Source organism: Hyla sarda, chromosome 3, assembly GCF_029499605.1.
Source record: "Hyla sarda isolate aHylSar1 chromosome 3, aHylSar1.hap1, whole genome shotgun sequence".
NCBI lineage: Eukaryota > Metazoa > Chordata > Amphibia > Anura > Hylidae > Hyla > Hyla sarda.
Window position 1 is genome coordinate 344,237,227 of NC_079191.1, and position 22,937 is coordinate 344,260,163.

At 43.4% G+C, this 22,937-nt stretch overlaps 1 protein-coding gene across 2 annotated transcripts in view; it reads right to left on the reverse strand.

Moving 5' to 3' along the window:
* HEATR5B (HEAT repeat containing 5B) overlaps nucleotides 1-22,937 on the reverse strand; it is a 127,518-nt gene that overhangs the window by 23,470 nt on the left and 81,111 nt on the right. For both annotated transcript variants that reach the window (XM_056567422.1, XM_056567420.1), the window contains exons 18-24: nucleotides 22,388-22,578; nucleotides 21,688-21,847; nucleotides 20,219-20,408; nucleotides 15,470-15,639; nucleotides 14,261-14,405; nucleotides 12,076-12,255; nucleotides 11,463-11,714 (exon numbers count right to left, since the gene is read on the reverse strand). In XM_056567422.1, the coding sequence (XP_056423397.1) occupies nucleotides 11,463-11,714; nucleotides 12,076-12,255; nucleotides 14,261-14,405; nucleotides 15,470-15,639; nucleotides 20,219-20,408; nucleotides 21,688-21,847; nucleotides 22,388-22,578 (1,288 nt within the window). The remainder of the gene's footprint in view (nucleotides 1-11,462; nucleotides 11,715-12,075; nucleotides 12,256-14,260; nucleotides 14,406-15,469; nucleotides 15,640-20,218; nucleotides 20,409-21,687; nucleotides 21,848-22,387; nucleotides 22,579-22,937) is intronic.

The following is a 22,937-nucleotide window of genomic DNA, read 5'->3' on the forward strand; positions in this document are numbered from 1 at the left end:
TGAGTGTTAATTTCTGAACCCAGAAGGTCTACAAAAAATTTGAAGTATCATTTTGACTGTCTGTTTTTGCCTATACATTTGTGAAATCCCCATAACTAGATGGCCTCCATGTTGGAAAATGCAGTCCAATGTACATCCTGTTCAATGTATGCAATCCTTGAACAGTTTGAGGGTGCATATTGTTGTGCGAGATTGTGCTAGTTGTTCGTTTGGAAGCCCAGATCCTGCATCTAGAGGAGCGACTGACAACAATGAGAAGCATTAACAACATGGAGAGGAGTCTCCTGCTCACTGAGCAGGCACTCTCGGGAGTAGAGGTGGGGGAGGACAGTGGGACGGAGTTGCAGGACAGTCAGGCAGTTAGCTGGGTTACAGTTAGAAAGCGGGGTAGGGGAAAAAGTGTCAGACCGCAACTAGTTTGCCCGCTTGGCAGATGAGGGGGATGCCATTACAGAGCTAGCAGAACTGCAGCAGGATACTGCCTCTGACCGCCAGGGGGGGGGGAGGAGTACAGGGCAGGTCAGACAGATACTAGTGGTGGGGGACTCAATTATTAGGGGGACAGACAGGGCGATCTGTCACAAAGACCGGGATTGCCGAACAGTGTGTTGTCTGCCTGGCGCACGAGTTCGGCACATCGCAGATCGGGTTGACAGGTTGCTGGGCGGGGCTGGAGAGGACCCAGCAGTCATGGTACATATTGGCACCAATGACAAAGTAAGAGGTAGGTGGAGTGTCCTTAAAAATGATTTCAGGGACTTAGGCCGCAAGCTTAAGGCAAGGACCTCCAAGGTAGTATTTTCTGAAATCCTGCCAGTACCACGAGCCGCACCAGAGAGGCAGCGGGAGATCAGGGAGGTAAATAAGTGGCTCAGAAGCTGGTGTAGGAAGGAGGGGTTTGGGTTCATGGAGAACTGGGCTGACTTTGCTGTCGGTTACCGGCTCTACCGTAGGGACGGGCTGCACCTGGGGAGAAGATGGTGCTTGGGGAGAAGATGGCTAAAAGGGTGGAGGAGTGTTTAAACTAGGGACTTGGGGGGAGGAAACCTACAGCAAAGAGGGGGAAGATAGTGTAGATAGAGAGGTGGGAATTATAAATGTACCTGGGGGTGGAGTGGAGGGAGGGGTTAGAATAGTTAATAGGAATAGGCTTCATAGGAAAATAAAAAACTTACACCCTTGAATCCCATTAACCCCAATAACATAAAGGATGGAAATGTAAAGTGTATGTTCACAAATGCCAGAAGCCTAGCAAATAAAATGGGGGAGCTTGAGGCCTTGATACTGGAGGAACATATTGATATAGATGGGGTCACTGAGACATGGCTGGACTCCTCGCATGACTGGGCTGTCAATCTGCAGGGGTTTACATTGTTTCGCAAAGATAGAATGAACAGGAAAGGTGGTGGAGTCTGTCTGTATGTTAGAAGTGGTATGAAAGTTAGTGTGAACGATGCCATAGTGTGTGATGATTCTGAGGATGTGGAATCATTGTGGGTAGAATTACAAAAGGAGGGAAATACTGAAAAAATAATACTTGATGTAATCTACAGACCCCCTAATATCACTGAAGAGCTAGAAGGTCGGCTGTATAAACAAATAGAGAGGGCTGCCCGGGCAGGTACAGTGGTAATAATGGGAGATTTTAACTATCCAGATATAGATTGGGGTCCGGGGTTGGCTAAAACTACAAAGGGGCGACAATTCCTAAATTTATTGCAGGATAATTTTATGGGCCAGTTTGTGAAGGACCCAACAAGAAGTGATGCCTTGTTGGATCTGATCATTTCCAACAACGCAGAGCTGGTTGGTAATTAACTGTGCGGGAAAACCTTGGTAATAGCGACCACAATATAGTTACTTTTGACTTAAAATGTAGAAAACAAAGACAGGCGGGGAAGGCAAAAACATATAACTTTAAAAAGGCAAATTTCCCTGGGCTGAGATCTGCACTACAGGACATAGACTGGGGGAGGTGTTGTCAAATACTGATACAGAGGGTAAATGGGACATCTTTAAATCAACTCTAAATAACTATACAGCTAAATATATACCAAAGGGGAACAAATATAAACGATTAAAACTAAATCCTACATGGCTGACAAATGATGTTAAAAGAGCAATAAACAACAAAAAAATTGCCTTAAAAAAATTCTAATCTGATGGGTCAGCTATAACATTTAAACAGTACAAGGAGCTTAATAAAATCTGTAAAAATGTAATAAAAACAGCAAAAATTCAAAATGAGAGACAGGTGGCCAAAGAAAGCAAAACTAATCCTAAATATTATTTTAGATACATAAATACAAAAAAAACAATGACAGAGCATGTAGGACCCCTTAATAATGATAATGGGGAGGTTGTCAGAGGCGATAAAGAGAAAGCAGAGCTACTGAATGGGTTCTTTAGTTCTGTATATACTATGGAAGAAGGAGGAGCTGACATTGGACAGGTCAGTGCTGGTAACACATCATGTAATGTACTGAACTGGCTTAATGTAGAGATGGAACAAGGCTAGTAAGTACAAGTTAAGTAATTTAAATGTAAGCAAATCTCCAGGACCAGATGGATTGCACCCAAGAGTTCTTAGAGAGGTAAGTTCAGTAATATCTGTACCCTTGTTCATGATATTTAGAGATTCTCTGGTGTCTGGTATTGTGCCAAGGGACTGGCGCAAGGCGAATGTGGTGCCAATCTTCAAAAAGGGCTCTAGGTCTTCCCCAGGAAACTATAGACCGGTAAGCTTAACGTGCATTGTGGGTAAATTGTTTGAAGGACTTATAAGGGATTACATACAGGAATACATAGGGGATAATTGTATTATAAGTGATAGCCAGCATGGGTTTACTAAGGATAGAAGTTGTCAAACCAATCTAATTTGCTTTTATGAAGAGGTGAGTAGAAGCCTTGACAGAGGAATGGCTGTGGATATAGTGTTTCTGGATTTTGCTAAAGCGTTTAATACTGTCCCTCATAGACGTCTGACAGGTAAGTTAAGGTCTTTTGGGTTTGGAAACTTTAGTTTGTAATTGGATTGAACACTGGCTCATGGATCGTACCCAGAGAGTGGTGGTCAATGATTCGTACTCTGATTGGTCCCCGGTTATTAGTGGTGTACCCCAAGGTTCTGTACTGGGCCCGCTGTTGTTTAATTTATTTATCAATGATATAGAGGATGGCATTAACAGCTCTGTTTCTATCTTTGCAGATGACACCAAGCTTTGTAGCACAGTACAGTCTATAGAGGATGTGTATAGGTTACAAGATGACTTGGATAGACTAAGTGTCTGGGCATCCACTTGGCAAATGAGGTTCAATGTGGATAAATGTAAAGTTATGCATCTGGGTACTAATAACCTGCATGCATCGTATGTCTTAGGGGGGATTAAACTGGCAGAGTCACTGGTAGAGAAGGATCTGGGTGTACTTGTAGATCACAGACAACAGAATAGCATGCAATGTCAGGCTGCTGCTTCCAAAGCTGGCAGGATATTGTCATGTATAAAAAGAGGCATGGACTCAAGGGACAGGGACATAATACTCCCCCGTTATAAAGCATTGGTACGGCCTCACCTGGAATATGCTGTTCAGTTTTGGGCACCAGTCCATAAAAGGGACACTGTGGAGCTGGAAAGGGTGCATAGACGCGCGACTAAACGAAAATGGGGCATGGAACATCTTAGCTATGAGGAGCGATTAAAGGAGTTACAATTGTTTAGTCTTGAGAAGAGACGTTTAAGGGGGGATATGATAAATGTATACAAGTATATTAATGGCCCATACAAAAGATATGGAGAAAAACTGTTCCAGGTTAAACCCCCCCCAAGGACGAGGGGGCACTCCCTCTGTCTGGAGAAGAAAAAGTTTAGTCTCAGGGGGCAACACGCTTTCTTTACCATGAGAACTGTGAACATATGGAACAGTCTACCTCAGGAACTGGTCACAGCAGGAAAAATTAACAGCTTTAAAACAGGATTAGATACATTCCTGGAACAAAATAACATTAATGCTTATGAAGAAATATAAAATCCCATCCCTTCCCCAATATCGCGCCACACCCCTACCCTTCAATTCCCTGGTTGAACTTGATGGACGTATGTCTTTTTTCAACCGTACTAACTATGTAACTATGTCTTCTCCTGCCATCTAGTGGACAATTATTATATTAACCTCAATAAAGGATTTTAATTCTTTATTGCTATATCTGCCAGTAATTTTCCTTATATTGCAGATACAGTGACCCCCCCGACCTACTATGGCCCTGACATACGATCATTTCAACATACGATGGCCTCTCAGAGGCCATCGCATGTTGAAGGCAGCATCAACATACAATGCTTTTTTATGTCGGGGCCATCGCATAAACAGCTATCCGACAGTGCAGACTGCTTCAGCTGCTGCCGGATAGCCGTTTAAGGTGCCCTGTGTGGTCCGGTGGGTGTCACTGACCTGTACCGGCACTCCGGAACGTCCTCTACGGGATCCTCTGCATCTACTGCACTCTCCATCGTCGTCATCACGTCAGCGTGCACGCCGTCCCGTCATCCAATAGGAGCGGGATGAAGAGACGCAGCAGAGACGGCGATGGAAGGCGACATCCTGGGCAGCGGTGAGCGGCGGGCAGCGGTTAGCGGCGGGGACAGGTGAGTAATAACCTCCTATACCAGTGGTCTTCAACCTGCGGACCTCCAGATGTTGCAAAACTACAACTCCCAGCATGCCCGGACAGCCGTTTGTTGTCCGGGCATGCTGGGAGTTTTAGTTTTGCAACATCTGGAGGTCCGCAGGTTGGAGACCACTGTCCTATACTTTACATTGCACGGATCCCTCAACATACGATGGTTTCAACTAATGATTGTTCATTTGGAACGAATCACCATCGTATGTTGAGGGACCACTGTATAGAATTTATATTTAGGTATTCCTCTCAGAAATATTTTTACTTTACTTGTGTCATATATATTTTAATATATATATATATATATATATATATATATATATATATATATATATATTTATATATTGTCCCATAATACTTAATATGTACATGTCTGATGACACCAGGAACTCCTCTAGAGAGGTACGCCCTCAATCTTTGGTCTCAGACAATATTAATCACGACCACTTGCAATCTTTAGTGGATTATTCAGTGGCTCGTTCTGTCCACTCTGCAATTCAATCTGCTGTATCCGTGCTACAAGATAACATTACAAAATCGGTCCTTCTAACACTAAGACAGGGCATACTACTCCCTCAGAGATCTACTGGTCTCCAGAAGCATCTGTGTCCAAAATGGCCGAGGGTTTTCATGTACCAAAAAAGGCTATTGCGAAACGTCATCATACTATAGATGGCAACGCTCCCCCTAAAAAAATCCTCTAAGGAAACACGCCAAGACTCATCTCATACTAAAAGACCATAACCTGGTCATTCTGATGGTGTTACATCCAAGCACCCTTTACCCTCTGCCCAAGAGGAAGATATTTCTAAAAGGGCTCAGAAAACCGCCAAGCGGTCGAAACCAGATTTCTACAATGAATAAAATTAGGAGGAATCTGATGATTCTCTTGTCTATGATGACATCATAATTGAATCTGATTACTCCTCTGAAGAAAGTGGACAACTGGTCAAGGACCCTGATAATCAGGGGGAAAGCTTATTTATGGACTCTGATCCATCCTATTTTGATCCCTCTCTAATTCATCATCCCAGATCAGGGGAATGGCTTCCCACCCCTAAGGTGGCTAAATTTCTGTCAGAATTAATAAGAGTTTGGATAGAGCCACTCGCAACAAACTCAAAGCAGAGTGTCCAAGGCCAACACTGCCACATAACACTGCACTTACTCCAGAGCTGGACACTGTCCTTACTAAATTTCTCATGGAAATGGGGAAAAAAAAACAAAAAAGGAGTGGACAGAAGTTTCCGTGCTTGGCAAAACAAGCTGATGGACCTCATAGGTCCTCTTACTAAAATATTAGACATTGCCGAGTAATTCTCCGCCACCAACAGACCCGTTAACATGGAAGTTCTTTTGGGTTGGGCACAACGTGCAGTCTGCCTATTTGGAATCCAACAAAAAAGTCCCACTGGGTTATGGGCTCTACTAAATTAATCTCCAATCCCCTTCAGGAGGGAAAACCCCCCTTTTCTGGGGAACAATACCCTAACTTATAACCCAATTAAAATTTAACTTTTATTATTATTTGTTAAAATGTCCATAGAAAACGTGAAAATTAAATGTGGTGATTTTAAAAACTTTCAGGAAATACAGGGTGTCTTATAGTAATTGCCCACTAGGTGGTGCCACAACGTTAGTTGTGGAGCTGTCCTATTTCTCACTATGGCGGTTCTCTACCGCTGCATAGTAACTCCACACTTAGACACAAACTGTATTCCTGTCTAAAAAGTGTATGGATTGCTCTAACGTTTCATTTGCGACCAAACTTCTTCAGAGAGCTGTCTATGGACATTTTAACAATTAATAATAAAAGTTACATTTTAATTGGGTTATAAGATAGGGTACTGTTCCCCAGAAAAGGGGGGTTTTCCCTCCTGAAGGGGATTGGAGATTTGTCTGCCTATTTGGAAACGCTAGTTCAGCAATATCCACTGAACGCAAATGTTCGATCCTCATGAAGAACGACCCCAAACTCACTAACCTTGCCTCCAAAGATTCTGAAAAACTCACGGAAGGCATGCTTTTTGGGGAAGATTTTATTCACGACATGGGAAAATATGTTGGTCTTTTCTCATCTATTACCAAAGCCCAGACCTCGCTTAGAATAACTTTTTCCCAGCGTGTTTTTGTTCGGGCCGGAAAAGGAAGGAGCCGCTTCTCTGGCCGATCCCTTCCAAACAGGCAAAACCACAAAGGCTCTTACCACACCAACCAACCCTATTCGGGTCCACCAACAATTCCTCCACCATTCTTCTCATACCGTGCCAGACCCTGGCGGGCTAGAGGACAAAGAGGAGTTCCTTGCGCAAGAACATCTACAGGTAAGTCACCCTCTTTCTTTCAAAGATCTTCCATTAGGTGGAAGAATCATACATTTTTTAAAAATTGGACTATGATTACTTCCGACTGATGGATCCTAAAAACTGTATCAGGTTTCCTAATAGAATTTGTTTCCCAACCCATACAATCATTTTTTCACCATAGTTACATAGTTACATAGTTAGTACGGTCGAAAAAAGACATATGTCCATCAAGTTCAACCAGGGAATTAAGGGGTAGGGGTGTGGCGCGATATTGGGAAGGGATGAGATTTTATATTTCTTCATAAGCATTAATGTTATTTTGTTCCAGGAATGTTTCTAATCCTGTTTTAAAGCTGTAAATTGTTCCAGCTGTGACCAGTTCCTGAGGTAGACCGTTCCATAAATTCACAGTCCTCACGGTAAAGAAGGCGTGTCGCCCCTTGAGACTAAACTTTTTCTTCTCCAGACGGAGGGAGTGCCCCCTCGTCCTTTGGGGGGGTTTAACTTGGAACAGTTTTTCTCCATATTTTTTGTATGGGCCATTAATATACTTATATGCGTTTAGTTTTCAAAAAACAGATCAAAATCTGATCAACTCAGAGGTAGAGGTTCTTATCACAAAGAAGGCCATTATACCTGTCCCTGTAAATTCTCCAGGCTTTCTTAGCAACTTATTCCTGGTGAAAAAGAAAGACAGAGGTCACCGACCCGTTATCAATCTAAGACTACTCAACATTTTTGTTGTGTACAGGCATTTCAAGATGGAAGGAATCCATCTATTAAGGGACATACTACTGAAAGACAATTGGTTAATCAAGATAGCTTACCCAACTATCCCGATCCATCCCTCTTCCCAAATATTTTTTCAATTTCTATGGAACAATCAAAAATGGCAGTTCACCTGCCTCCCATCCGGACTAGCATCGGCTCCATGGTGCATTACAAAGCTTTTAAAACCAATTATTGCCCTTCTCAGAAGTCGAGGAGTACGTCTCATTATTTACCTGGATGACATTCTCCTTATGGCACAATCCGAATCTCTTTTTCTCTCTCACAGAGATTGGACTCTATCCTTTCTAACCAACCTGGGTTTTCTCATCAATCACAAAAATTCCATCCTTCAACCTTCTCAAGAGGTGGAATTCCTGGGGTTTATGATCAACACCCGATCAACCACTTTGAGTCTTCCCCTCAGGAGACTAAAAATTATTTGCAAAGAGATTCGCCAAATTCTTATCAAGGATCTTATTTCTCTGAGAACTATCGCTCGGATTGTGGGCCTTCTTTCAGCCTCCATTCAAGCTGTCTTTCCAGCTCCACTCCATTAATCGAGCACTTCAACATATGAAAATTTGACATCTGAGAGAAGGTCTGGGATATTCAGACGAAGTTTGTCTATCCTAGGATGCCAAAGAAGAACTTCTTTGGTGTTTATCCCACATTCAAACATGGAACGGCAAAGCAATTTTCAATCCCAATCCAGACATCATCAAAGAATCAGATGCAAGTCTCGTTGGATGAGGAGCTTGCTGCAATTCCCTCTCTACTGGAGGGAAATAGTCTCCTTCCGAATCTACCCTTCGCATCAACTGCTTGGAACTTTTGACTGGGTCTTTCACATTATAAAGGATTTATCTCATTGTTGTGTATTACTTCGCATGGACAACAACATCTCTGCGGTCCAATATATCACCCATCTTGGTGGGACAATCCAAAGCCCTTGCCGACATTACCAAAGATTTTTGGTATTTCTGTCTAGACAGACATATCACTCTGAAGGAAGAGTACCTTCCGGGAATCTCCAACTCAATCGCAGATAGGAATTCCCGATTCCTGACATATTTCAGCGACTGGAAAGTCCATCCCAACGCTTTTCAACTCATCAATCAATTATGGGGCCCCTTACATCTCAGCATGTTCGCTTCTCGTCTGAACTGTCAACTTCAACAGTTTTTCAGCTGGAAACCAGATCCAGAAGCCTTAGGAGTAGATGCTTTCCTCCAATTTTGGCCTAAAAAACTTTTTCCGCGTTTTATCCTTTCAATCTTATTCCACGTGTGCTTCTTCAAACCTCACTTCTGAAATCAACTATAGGCCGGAAGAAGCATTGGCAGTGACGTGAAACTAGTAGCCTATCAGTGGTGTGTGCCGTGTCCGAGAGTCGTACGGCTCTCGCTCCCCGCCATGGATATGTGATCTATGTTTGTACAATCACGGTATTGGAATAAAATCCTCGTATGCTGAAGCAATCGTCCAGGTGTGTGCGACTTCATTTCTCTATACTTCACATGCAGCTGAAGTTATTCTTTGTTCATATGATAGTCTGCACCCGAAGACACAGTCAGCAGTACAAGAGCACCCATAGTCGTCTCATCCCATCAAAACGGGACTATTGAATGCTACTCTGAGCAGTGCCTGGTATATCTGTCAATTTGAATCAATCAGTCTTTGTTCCCTCAACTACTACATCTTTTAATAGATTTTCCTCAAATTCTCCCTTCCTCTCCAGATCTCCCCCAGGACCCTCTTGGCAACTTTCATCCACTAATCTTCTCAGATCAACTAGTTCTAGTCGCTTGGTTGATTTCGGGTCTTCCAGATAACTCTCGCCTTTTTCGCTCACAACTAGAGAACTCCTTTCCGCTGCCTGGGGCTCCAGGTACCAGATCTGCTTACAGGTCAGCCTGGAAAATTTGGCTTCATTGGTGCGCTCAACGGGATCTGGATCCCTTACAAACATCTATCTCTAACATCTTAAATTTCCTATCAGCATCTTTTGATTATGGTAAAGCCTATAGAACCATCAATTTATATTGTTCTGCTATTTCAGCCATAAGACACTCTCTTATAGATCCCATACCAATAGGTAAACATCCTCTTGTATGCAAACTTTTAAAAGGCATACGTTTTCGACGTCCTTCCTTACCTAAATACAATTCAAATTGGGACGTCAATCTTGTTCTAAATCTTTTCCTTTCCTGGGAAGATAACAATTCACTTTCTCTGAAATTACTTTCCTTCAAACTCCCGCTTCTTCTCTGTCTCATTTCTGTCAAACGTGTTTCGGACATCAGGGCCTTAGATAACTCTAGAAAGCAATACTCACCTGAAGGGGTCATCTTTACCGTTATCGCCGTACAAAAACTAACCCCCATTCTGTATTTTACCCAGCCTTTCTTCATCAACCCAAACTTTGTTTAGTACGTTGTCTGCGTTCTTATGAATCTAGAACTGAATCTTTAAGAGCTTCTTCTTCTTCCCAACTTCTTATATCTTTTTGCAAACCCCACAATCCTATTTCTTCCTGCACTCTAGCTCGATGGGTTAAATCAACTATGGACATGGCTGGTATAGACATCTAAAAATTTGGCGCCCACTCTACCAGAGGAGCTATGTCAACTAAATTATTCCAATCTGGTGCTACGGCCAACTGGTCGTCTAATTCTACATTCAAGACATTCCATTTCAAAAACGATTCCCATGTATATATGGTACTTTTATAATTCAATACTGTTTTTATATTATAATTTTGTATATATTTTACATATGTTTCTTATGCTTAGCTTTAAACTAGCATAATAGGAGCGCCTTGTATTTAAATAAAATTGGAGATTTTCCTATCCTTTGTGAAGGAAAATATAGATTTTATTAAAGACAAGACGCGAGTATTATCCCTCCCTATATACCCATCCCTATAATACTTTTATTTGTTCTTTGTCTTTACAGCATCTTAGGATAGATATTCTTCAAGAAATCTCTACTCTTCTTCTGAAGTTTTTCTCCTGTTAAAGACTCCTTCCTATTCTGGGTTCTTAATATGAATTGTTCCTGTTATGACTTAGTTTCTTCGCTGCAAAGAAGAAGGAAGAGATATCATCAACTGTCACTGTTATAACTTATATTTTACTCATGGCAGCATGTTGGGCTACGCCATGCCTTTCGTTGTCAAAGTTTTTTCTGTATTATTACGTAAACATTCTTTTGCTGCTGAGTAAGTAAAAGAGGTTTATAGCATAATACTCACGTCTTGTCTTTAGTAAAATCTATATTTTCCTTCACCAAGAATAGGAATATCTCCAATTCAAAGCGAACCTATGACACGTTATCCAGACAGTTCTGAGAGCCACTGTGATCAGGTTATAAGCTGGTAAAGTGTGTGCACTAGTCTTTGCAGTGAATTACTAGGATTTGTGGCTGGCTGAGGAGTGAAGAGCACTGCTGCACACCAACTTTTAACTTGCGATCATAGCAGGTCTCAGGACTGTATGGATGACTTGTGAAAAGTTTATTCAAATGACAGTAACACTTTAAAACTACAAAACTTAAAAAAAACTAATTGAAAGTACTAGTGCAGTCTACTGTCTTGCTGCACGTGGCTTTAAAACTACAACTTCCTTTTTACATATTAAAAAGTACCAGCATTATTTTATATAAAAAAAGGCATTAAGAAATTAAATAAGTATAAAATGTAGTCTTACCTTTGGGATCTTTAATTTTTAAGGTGCGAGCGGCAGCTAAATCGAAATGTGGTTTGTTAGCATTTTCACAAAGCATGATGATTCGGCAAAGACAGTCTGCTGCAAATACACGTGTGGCCCAGCGAGGAGCCACAAATGGTTTGGATTTATCATCTTCTCCCAGTGTGGTGAACATAGTGTCGTCATCCATTTCATCCTTCTTTTCAGTCTCTTCATCCCTTACACCAGCTACCAGACTTGCTGTGCCCACATCTAGGAAGAGAAATTGCAATGACTCTTACAGTGTACTAACTCCTTTAATCAGTTGCAATAGATGAAATACATATAGAAGAAATATAGGGCACACATGAGATAAATAGATAAATGGATATAGAGACAGAGAGATGGATAAGGAGAGAGAGAGCGAGACACACACAAAGATAGAAAGAGAGAGATAAGACATAGGATGAGATAAAGTGATAGACCATGAAAAAGTGTAAAATATTACAACATTCATTATATGGTTCTCTAAGAGCAATAATGAGTCATCACCATAGTAAGGCAATCATCTAAGTTACAGAAACATCTCATTTTACTGCCTACAGAGATAAAGCACACAAAGACAGATACATACCACTAGTGGCTGCCAACACATCTTTGCATAACTGCAACCAATGAGACAATTTGTCCACTGCCAAAGAAGACAGCATGTGACCCAATGTATCATGAATGTCTGAGCACAGTTTGCGGTCTGTTTCCCGGTCCAGCATTCCAAACAATACTCCCTCCAAACCTGTATCTGTTATGTTTATATCTGCAGGGGAAAAAAGAAAAAAAAACAAGATCATAGTTTACACCTCCAAACAAATAGTGGAATTATGGATCCTAACCAGTTGCCGACCAAGAACGAGCCAGCTCGCCCTGAGACGGCAAGCGGTGTATGATAAGGGCTCCCGACTCGAGCCCGCGTCATACCGCGCAGCCCCCAGCTGATTCTTGTAGCTGGGGGCCGCCTTAAGTAGCCGACATGCAGGGGGGAGATCCACCCCGCAGCAGGGGGGCTATCCACTGCTGAGGTAGCCGGAGGGCTTACCTCTCCTTCACTGCCGGCTCCTGCGCTCTGAGTGATAAAGCCTGGCAGGGCCAGGCTTTCTCAATCGAGCGCAGAGAACACAGATCAGTGTGGTTTTATGAAACCACATTGATCTGTATGAGGAATCTAATGATTTTTCCAAAAAGTCCCCTAAGGGGACTAAAAGTGTAAAAATAAAAAATAAAAAGTTTAAAAAACACACACATTAACCCCTTCCTTATTAAAAGTTTAAATCACCCCCCTTTTCCCAATTTTCATTAAAAAAATATGTAACCATAATGAAAATAAACATATGTGGTATCGCCGCGTGTGTAAATGTTCGAATCATAAAAATATATAATCAATTAAACTACACGGTCAATGGCGTAGGAGCAAAAAATTCCAAAGTCCAAAATAGTGAATTTTTTGGTCACTTTTTAGATCATGAAAAATAATAAAAAGCGATCAAAAAGTCCGATCAATACAAAAATGGTACCGATAAAAACTTCAGATCACGGCACAAAAAAATGAGCCCTCATACCACCCCATACGCGGAAAAATAAAAAATTTATAGGGGTCAGAAGATGACAATTTTAAACGTATTCATTTTGTGCTATATAAGTAGGGAATAATTTTAATCGTATACAGAATAAAGAGAAAGTGTCATTTTTACCAAAAAATTTACTGCGTAGAAACGGAAGCCCCCCAAACTTAGAAAATTGTGTTTTTTTTCTCCAATTTTATCGCAAATTGATTTTTTTTTTGCTTTTGCCGTAGATTTTTGGGTAAAATGACTGATGTCATCACAAAGTAGAATTGATGGCGCAAAAAATAAGCCATCATATGGATTTTTAGGTGCAGAATTGAAAAGGGTTATGATTTTTTTAAGTAAGGAGGAAAAAACAAAAGTGCAAAAACAGAAAAACCCTGCGTCCTTAAGGGGTTAAAAAGGATTTTCCAGAGAGCAAAAAGGTCAGTTTTGCTCCCCAGCATTTACTTCCGCCCTCAGCACAAGGGGGGACAGGTACCAGTCGCGATCATCATCATAATTCATAAGTGTAAAACCTTTATTGTATTTGTTTTTTAAAGTTTTACTATTAGATGTCCTAGGGGACTTTTATGAGCCATTGTTGGATAGTTAATATAGAACAATGTAGGACATATAGTCTGCATTGATCCATGCTATTGCACTCTATTGGTAAGACCTGGCAGGCTCATTCAATAGAAAATCCCTGGCAGTCACGGAAGCCTAGGAAAGGCCTCGGACTGCCGTGGCAGCTGTGATTACTGCATACTGGCTATTAGTGACAGCCCTTGTAAACTGAAATCAGCCTGGGGCCGTTGGGTATGGAGCGGGATCACCTCAAGATCTGGCTCCATACACAACATTACTGGCATGGAGCAGGAAAAGGTTAAACAACAAATACACAAAGCATGTATAAAAAAAAAAAACTGGAGAATTTTCAATATACAATGAATAAACTCTGAACAAGCAGAGAATGCTGGGATATTTCAGTGCTAAACCATGTCCAATTGTTGCTGCGGTTGTAATACTTTCTGTAAACACATGATTCTTAGCAAGGCAATATATTTATGATATATATCTATCTATCTATCTATATATATATACAAATGGTGAGAAAAGCTTAATGTATCCTTTAAACATAAAATGCAATATATAAGTAACCAACATTCCACACATTTTTAAGTATGACAGACAGCATGATAGTGGATCACTTATACTTACTTATACCACTGCTTTCCTTGTCTCCTGCATTCTTAGCAAGGCTCATTGCATATTCACATACTTCTGCCGCCTCTCTCTGGGCCAGCTGCCTGAGGCAAGCTACAGCTGCACGTCTCAGTAGCAGATGGGAACTGCCCAAATGGACCTGAAATGCAAATAATTTGTTAGAGTATGTATAAAAATGCAGTCATTTTGCAAAAATGCAATTCAACTACAACATATGCATACACACTAATAAGCCTAAAGAGCGCTGACCCCCGACTGATATGTATGACCAATCCCTTCTAATAGGAGATGTTTCTGAGAAATGGAGAATGGGCGATGTTATAGTAAAGGGTAGTAAAGAAAAGGTTAGTAACTAAAGGGCAGTTGAAGGGAATGTGTCAAAAGTTGCTTAACCCCTTAAGAACTCAGGGTTTTTCCGTTTGCACTTTCGTTTTTTTCCTACTTCCCTTTTAAAAATCATAACCCTTTTAATCTTGCACCTAAAAATCCATATTATGGCTAATTTTTTGCTCCACCAATTCTACTTTGCAGTGACAGTCATTTTACCAAGAAATCCACAGCAAAACGGAAGAAAAAAATTCATTGTACGACATTAAGAGCTGATATAAAAGTTAGTGCAAGTTTATCTTCTATTCTGGATAGCTTTGTTGATTTGCCGCTGGCTGGAGGATAAATATCGGAGGGTTTTTGGTAATGGTGTGTATCCTGAATAGGTACTAGTTATAAGTGGAAGTGGTGACCACAATGGTCTGTTCTGCCTGTTCACCGATGACAAAAAAAAAAGTGTGCAATACAGTTGATGTTCCTGGATGTGTCTGTGTCCTCTATCAGAGTATCATATTGGCAGTTTTGAGGACTTCAGCAAAGAAGAGTTTAGATGTAGTGATTTCTGAGAGCGTCAAAATAAGTCAACAGTGCAGCCACCAGTCAAAAGAGGGAGATTGTGGGAGTCTTCAAAAATTTAAAAAATTAAAAAAAAAAGAATAACAGATGCTTGGAAACAAACTACCAGCAGATGTGGTTGGTAAACCCACAGTAACCTATTGTAAATCTGTCTGGGATAACCGTATATTTATATCGTAGTAAGACAAATATAAAAAATAAATAATATAAGGGCAGACTAGATGGGCCAAGTGATGTTTTCTCTACCCACAATCTTGTATGTTTCCATGTAAAGCTCATTTGAGAGAAAGTGCAACTTACACAGAGACAAGGGACCAGACTTGATAGGTTGACATGGCGAGGGGCAAACATGTGAAGTTGCTGAAGGCAGGAGATGGCAGCAGCCTGGACTAGTGAGTCGGAGTGATCTTGCATGATTGCACAGCCCACAAGACATGAGGAACGGATGGTTGATATAGTTGGCCCATTGCCTGAAAAGTAATATAGTTTGTTATTACACAATCGTGCAGTTTTTTTTTATATTGATACAGTAACTAAAAAGGTATAATGTATAGCATACCCTAAAGTCTATTTACATGGCATATTTGTGTTCTGAATTAATAAAGAAAAGCTATAAACCAATGATTCTAATATTTCCTCTTTATTTACATCCAATTTTTTAAGAAGGGCAACATGGCAGTCATATCTATGAACTTGGATAACATACTTTCTATGGGACTAAGGTAAAAAGTAGATTTTTTTTATACTTACTGTAAAATCTCTTTCTCGGAGCTTCTATTGGGGGACAAAGCACCCGCCCATTGGTTTCGGTTGTTTGTGGCCAGCAAGGTTCGGCCACCTGTTTGTGGGAGTTTTTTGGTCGGCCTTTTTTTTCTGGGTTTTGTTCGGACTGTTTTCTCTTTCTGTTGGTTTCTCCTACTGCTTTGGGACTAAACTGAGTAGCTCAGAGTCAGGGGCAGGTACAGTATATCCTGCCAGGAAGAGCCGATTTCCGTTTGTTTTTTGCCTAGGGTCAGCCTCCTAGTGGCAAGCAGCATATACCCATGGTTCCTGTGTCCCCCAATAGAAGCTCAGAGAAAGAGATTTTACAGTAAGTATAAAAAAAAAAAATCTACTTTTCTCGATTGAGAAGAGGAGACCGAAGCCACCAGAGGAGGGAGCGGCGGACACTGGGAGGATACCGGATCTCACGGTGGAGAGAGAGAGGAGGCTTGTCCCACTGCGACAGGATGGCCAGTTGGAGGGAGCCGTACCGGAAATGCGCATACGGAACCGCTTCCATGGTTGCCACCATCTTGCCCAGCACCGCCATGCAGGAGCGGATAGAGATTGGGCTCAGACACTGGAGCAGACAAACGTCCCAACACAAAGGACTGGAGCTTGTCCTCCGGAAGAGTCAGATGGGCCACTGCAGTGTGGAAGTGGATCCCCAGGTTAATCAGAAATTGAGTCGGAGAAAGGTTGGACTTTTTACGATTGACCATCACACCGAAGCTGGTCAGGGTCGGCAGAGTGATGTCAAGGCTCCCCCGATTCTGCTCCAGAGAGTGTGCTTTGATGAGCAGGTCATCCAGGTAGGGGAGCACACAAACGACTCGGGAGTGGAGAATAGCCATCACCGCTGCCAGCGTCTTGGTAAAGACCCAGGGATTGGAGGCCAGCCCGAAGGGCAGAGCCACAAACTCAAAGTGACCCGCAGGAACCACAAACCGGAGGCACTGCTGATGGTCCGGAAAGATAGGAATGTGCAGGTAGGCGTCCTGGACCACTGACCGCAGGGATTCAATGCGGAAGTGCCGCAGGCACACATGGCGATTAAGGAGCTTCAAGTTGAGGATTAGGCAAACAGCGCCGTCCTTCTTGGGAACCACGAAGAGATTAGAGTAGAACCATAAAAAACGTTCCCGAAGAGGAACCGCCACAATAACTCTCTTGGACAGAAGGGTGCGAAGGGCAACCCGAAAGGCCGCAGCGAGGGCGGGACCGGAAAAAACGAGCCAGGGAATAGAACAAATTCTATCCAAAAGCTCTGGGAAATGACCTCCTGAACCCCAGCGTCCTGCACCTGCGCAAGCAAAGTGTCCCGAAATAGGGACAGATGACCGCCCACCCGAGAGGAAGCCTCGGATGGGGTGCCCTACCAGGAAGTGGGAGTGTTACGGGCACCAGACTTGGCAGTAGGGCGGTTTGAACGGGTCCCCACTTTCCAGGAGGGGCAAGCCTTGAAGGAAGGGGCTCTCCTGTCCTGGGAGGCCGTCTGCTTGTCCGAAAGCCTCCGAGGACCGAAAGGAAGAATACTTCCTACGCGCATCCATGCGGCACGAATGATTTTGGGGCATATGAGAACTTTTGCCCCCGATAGCCAAAGAAATAACCTCCTCCAGCCGCTTGCTGAAGAGATGAGACCCCAAAAACAGAAGATCCGTAAGATAACACTTAAAGGCGGCGTCGGTATTCCACGCCTTGAGCCACATAGAGCGCCGGAGAGCAACAAGGTTGCCTGAGGAAAAGGCCACACAGCGGGCTGACTCCAGGAAAGCCAAGCAGATGTATTCACCGTCACTAGAGAGTTGCTGCCCCAAATCTGCCAGGTCGCCTGGGGAGGAGCTGGCAAGAATACCTTGGCGCAGTTGAGAAGCCCAAACAGACAGTGCTTTGGACACCCAGGTAGAGGCGAAAGCCGGCATCAAAGCCGAACCGGCCGCTTCATATGCAAACTTGGCCAAATTTTCTATGCGCTTGTCAGAGGCCACGTTTGCCAGCAGCAGGGTAGTAGACTTGGACAATCGCAAGACAGGGGGATCCACCGTAGGTGGAGAGGTCCATTTGGCGACCAGATCCTGAGGAAAGGGAAAGAAAGCCTGAAGCTTCTTGGCCCCTTGGAAGCGTTTTTCTGGGTGCTTCCACGCCACTTCCAACAGCTCGTCAAATTCCGCATGGGAACTGAAGACCTTGGAAGAACTACGAGCGTGGTGGAAGGGCACTTCAGGTGCAACATCAGAAGTTCCTGGGTCCTGTAGGTGGAAGGTGTCCCTGACAGCCGACACTAGACTACCCACGATGTCCGACATACGGGACACCTCTTCTGAGTCCACCAGCTCCCCAGAGGACCGGGAGCGCACTGTGGGGTCCTGGGAGTGTGGTAAGTTGACTGGGAGTAGGGGCGCGGGGACTGGGAATGGATTCTGAAAGACTGGTCGCGACGCCTGGAGGAGGAGGATAGGAAGCAGCGGCGGGAGGATGGCGTCCGAGCTGAGGCCTCATGGGAAGAACCCGAAGATGTGCGTCCTGGGCAGCCACGGGAAGGCCGCAGAGAGGGGCAGTCGGGCGAACCTACAGTAGCCTCCCTAGAAGTCGGGCGCAGTGAGGACCACTCCAAGGCGGAAGCCACCTCCCGGGAGACCCTGGCCAAGTCGGATATCGAATGGGAGAGGAAACCCACAGCGGAGCGTGGTCAGACACCACACGCTCCGGCGGACCATCCTGAGCGGTAGCCAGTGGAGCATTAGACCACAAGACTATACAGCCAGGACAGAAGGTCTCATTAGAGCCAGCTGGCATTATGGTTCTGCAGCCTAAACAGGAATAGTAAGTGACCAGGGCAGGAGCTGCTTGCCTGGAAGGGGGGGGGGCTGTTCTAGGGTCGGACATGAGAGACACAAGTAAGTCAGACAGCCCAGACAGACAAGGAGTGAGCTCACCCAGATTCCAGAGTCCCGAGAGAAGCAGTCTGAGGGAAGTCAGCCGGAGCATACAGCAGCCTGTCCTGTGTCCCGAGAGAAGCAGGCTCTGAAGGAAGGCAAGCGGAGCAGACAGCAGCGTGTCCCGAGTCCAGAGAGGAGCAGACGTCTGAGGGAGGCAGCTGGTATAAACGGCAGAGGCAGCAGGAGATGGTAACCAAGTGAGGAAGGAGGGAAGGACCTTAGATAGGTCACCGCCCAGAGTACAGCAGAGGGCCATATGAGTGGTTAAGGCAAAAAAAAGGGGGGGGGGCAAAAATACCCCCGCAGCGAACGCAGCTCCAGGACAGGTTAAGCCCTGACTCCTGAAGTAAGTGCTGACTGGCCATAGGAGGGAGACTGAAAATGGGGAGGTGTAAGGAGCTTAGCAGAGGAGTAAGCCCAACCCACGGGTTAAATATCAGCCGGCCGAGGCCCCCTCCGGTACACTGAAGAGCCCGATATGCCGGCCACGAGCACAGAGAGTGGAGACCACCGGCACCAGAACAGAAGCTGGCCGCGGTCCCCTGTGCAGCGGCTTCCCTGCCGTGCGACAGTGCAGGGACTGTCGCAAGGGAATATACGCCAGAGCCGTGACAGCTGCAAGGGCTGCTCAGGGAACGGGAGAAGGAGAGGAGGCCCCCTCTGCAAGTAAGTCCTGCTGGCAGGGACAGAGCCGGGCCATTAACCCCCGCAGCGCCAGAGAGAGGAGGGGCGGGTGCAGCGCTAGATAACATGTGCAGGGGGAGCCTGAACCCAGAAGATTCCCCCTAACCCCGGAGAATAAAAGTGTCTTAAAAACAGCCCACACGGCACATACTCACCTGATGAGTCTTCGACCAGCTAAATGCCATCTATGTCTTGCCAGGCTACCATAGGGGGCGAGCAGGGGCTAGTGGGGGACCCGGACTCAGGGTACACCCACCAGGTATTGGTTGTTGGCGAGGAGGGGTTAACGGCCAATACTTTATGCACCGTGCCCCTAGTTCGCGGACGGGGGATCAGGCAGTGTCATGCTCCTGTCGCCCCACCTAGAGAAAATAATAAAGGAAAGAAAAACTAACTAAACATAGGAACTAGGAAAAAAAAACTAAAGTTAGAAGACCAGGTCTGGAGAGCTCCAGACCTGTGTCTGCCTCCTACTGACACTAAGCTAAAACTGATTAGCTTAGAGTCAGGGGGGCGGGTAAATCCTGCCAGGAAGAGCAGACTTCCTTTTGTTTTTTGCCTAGTGTCAGCCTCCTAGTGGCAAGCAGCATATACCCATGGTTCCTGTATCCCCCAATTAAAGCGATTGAGAAAACAGATATCCTTTGACATAATCACTTACCCTGCAGCTCTGGACCCACAGTTGTTATGATGGCGCCCAAACATCGACCCAGACACTGATGCACTTCAGTATGTGAAGGAGGAACAGTCAGCAGCAATGTAAGCACTAAAGAAAGTGTTGGCTCCACATAACCCCGATACATTGGGCCACTTGAATCCACAATAAGTGCAAGTGAATGGAGAGCCCAAGTCTGTGTGGAAGTAAAAGTAAAAAATATGTTCTAAAGTCAGGATCTGTAGCTCTCCTATACAATTTACACATGTAAACAATAGACAAAATTAAAACATCATGAAGGAGTTTTATCATTATTTTCAAACGTATGGCTTATACATGACAATTGTTTTTTTACTTACTTTTGCTTACGTGCGACCTATTTATCAAATAGTCGCAAGACCTTGAAAAATAAATCGCACGTAAGCAAAACCAGAGAAACCCGCTTACAAAAGAATTTTTTAAAGCAAAAAAGTTTTCCTTTATGTTAACAGTCGAAGTTCTTTATCTACCCTTTATTACCAGTAGCATTGCTAGAGAATGATGGGGAGGGGGGCGTACCGCGTTGGGTGACACCCTGACTGGCCTGCATGGCACTAAATAGCTGCACTCCAACTATCCCGCAACAACCCATCCACCCTCATAAAAATACTATGCCGCACCATGAATATCCGTACTCTGGAGGCTTTTTTGTTTAACTCTGAGCCTGCATTTTGTGGTGTTGGTGGGCGGAGTCTTGTGCCGCTGCGCTGTGGCTGGAGTTTACGTCAGGAAGGAAGACAGCGCAGCACCAACAGGCACATAAACAACAGTGAAGCCACAAGAAAAAAAAATGGCTCAGTACGTTACCCACCCCAAAATGTGCATGAAGCTGTATTACTATGGATGTTCCTTTCTATTTTTCCATTTTTAATTTTTTTTTTTTTTTTTTTAAGGAAAAATTTTTGTGCCACATTTGGATTATTTACGCAGTCGGTAAAAATTCTTACACAATTATTTTGTGCCTTATTCTATTTTAACACAACATTCATTTTAAGTTATTAGTTATATAATTAATTTTTTCTATAATTAACATTAACATTAATGTAGTAGCTTTGTTTCTTGATGCAGAACAAGAACAGTTGTTAAAGTGGGTGTTAATGTCCTTCTCTGTGGACATATGCACTTTCTGTAAGCCAGGTTGGACCTGGAATACATATGCGACTTAAATGGAGATGTGACTTTTTTTCCTCATAAATATCGACTGTTGCATTTGATAAATACATGACTATTGCAAAATAAAAAAAAAATTAAAAAAAATGACTATGTGAGCAGATTTCAGAAATGTGCATTGGAATAAGCAAAAATCGAAAAGTTGCAGCATGTTTGGAAAAGTCGCAGGTGCGCAAGTACGTGCGATTTTTGTACGCAAAAAAAAAAAAGCTTGATAAATCTCCTTCCATGTTTTTTTTTATAAGTGCTTGAACATATTTTCACACCTGAACTTCTGGTGACGTGCCATCCTGTGCAAGTGCCAAGAGAATGCTGACACTGGTCTTCAGGTGCTGCCCTGACCCAATTCCTCCAACATAACGGTGCAAGCAGCCAAGTGCAAGTGAGTGGCCTGTTCTGGACACGACATCCCGAGCTGACTTAAGCCTAGATTAGCAAAATATGAGACAATAATATAATATAATAAATATTAAAGATACAGTTTTTGCACCCAGACCTGCTTGCTGTTAATGTACACCAGTGTTTCCCAACCAGGGTGCCTCCAGCTGTTGGTTGGAAAATTACAACTCCCAGCATGCCCGGACAGCCGAAGGCTGTCCGGGCATGCTGGGAGTTGTAGTTTTGCAACAGCTGGAGGCACCCTAGTTGGGAAACACTGATGTAGACAATTAACATGTTCTGGAAGTCAGATCCCCCCCATTACTGTTATACAAATACAGAATCATTCTTGACCATTTCTATACAGATAAACTAGATGCATTGTCTAATGCCTGTGGTTTGCTTTTATTGTTTTGTGCAAAATGTAGTGTGGGTCCTGCTACCTGTAATAGGACGATGCGTCACCAATAATTATTTCTATTTTTTAATATCTCACATGGTGTGATCTGATGCCACCAATATCTAGTCTGACTAGTCATGAAGAAACCATGTACTACATACACATAAGGGCAGATCTGATAGACTCACTTGTCAAAACTGTGTTGTGCCATTCTGGCAATAAATGTTGCTTCTCCAACCACTTGAGCCATCCTGCCTAAGGCCTCTCCTGCTGCACATCTTAAGATAGGGTTAGGATTATCCAGGGCACCCATAACCAAAGTCAAAGCAGATTTTCGTACCTCCTCTGGCCCCAGCGAGCTTTTGTTTTCTGCCAAGCCCTATTACAAGAGCGTAAAAAAAGGAAAAGGTTTAGGACACGTTTTATTAAGAGAATTAGTATCATTACTAAGCAATAACACATTGAGCAGAAACTTTACTATGTGCACCATTCTACTTCTTGATAGGTCCCATGCTGTAATAAATGTAAAGGGTCATTGAAACCTAAAGGTTTGTATAAACGTGATGCATAGAGATCTGTATAAAAAGGAATGGGTTAAAACAAAAAATATTTAAATAGTTGATATAAAGACCAAGTGCTGTATGGCACTGGGATAAGAAATGTACACACAAGTCAGAGGAAGAACACATAATACCTATATAAAAGGAACATTAAAAGGAAGGATGATAAGATGATTAA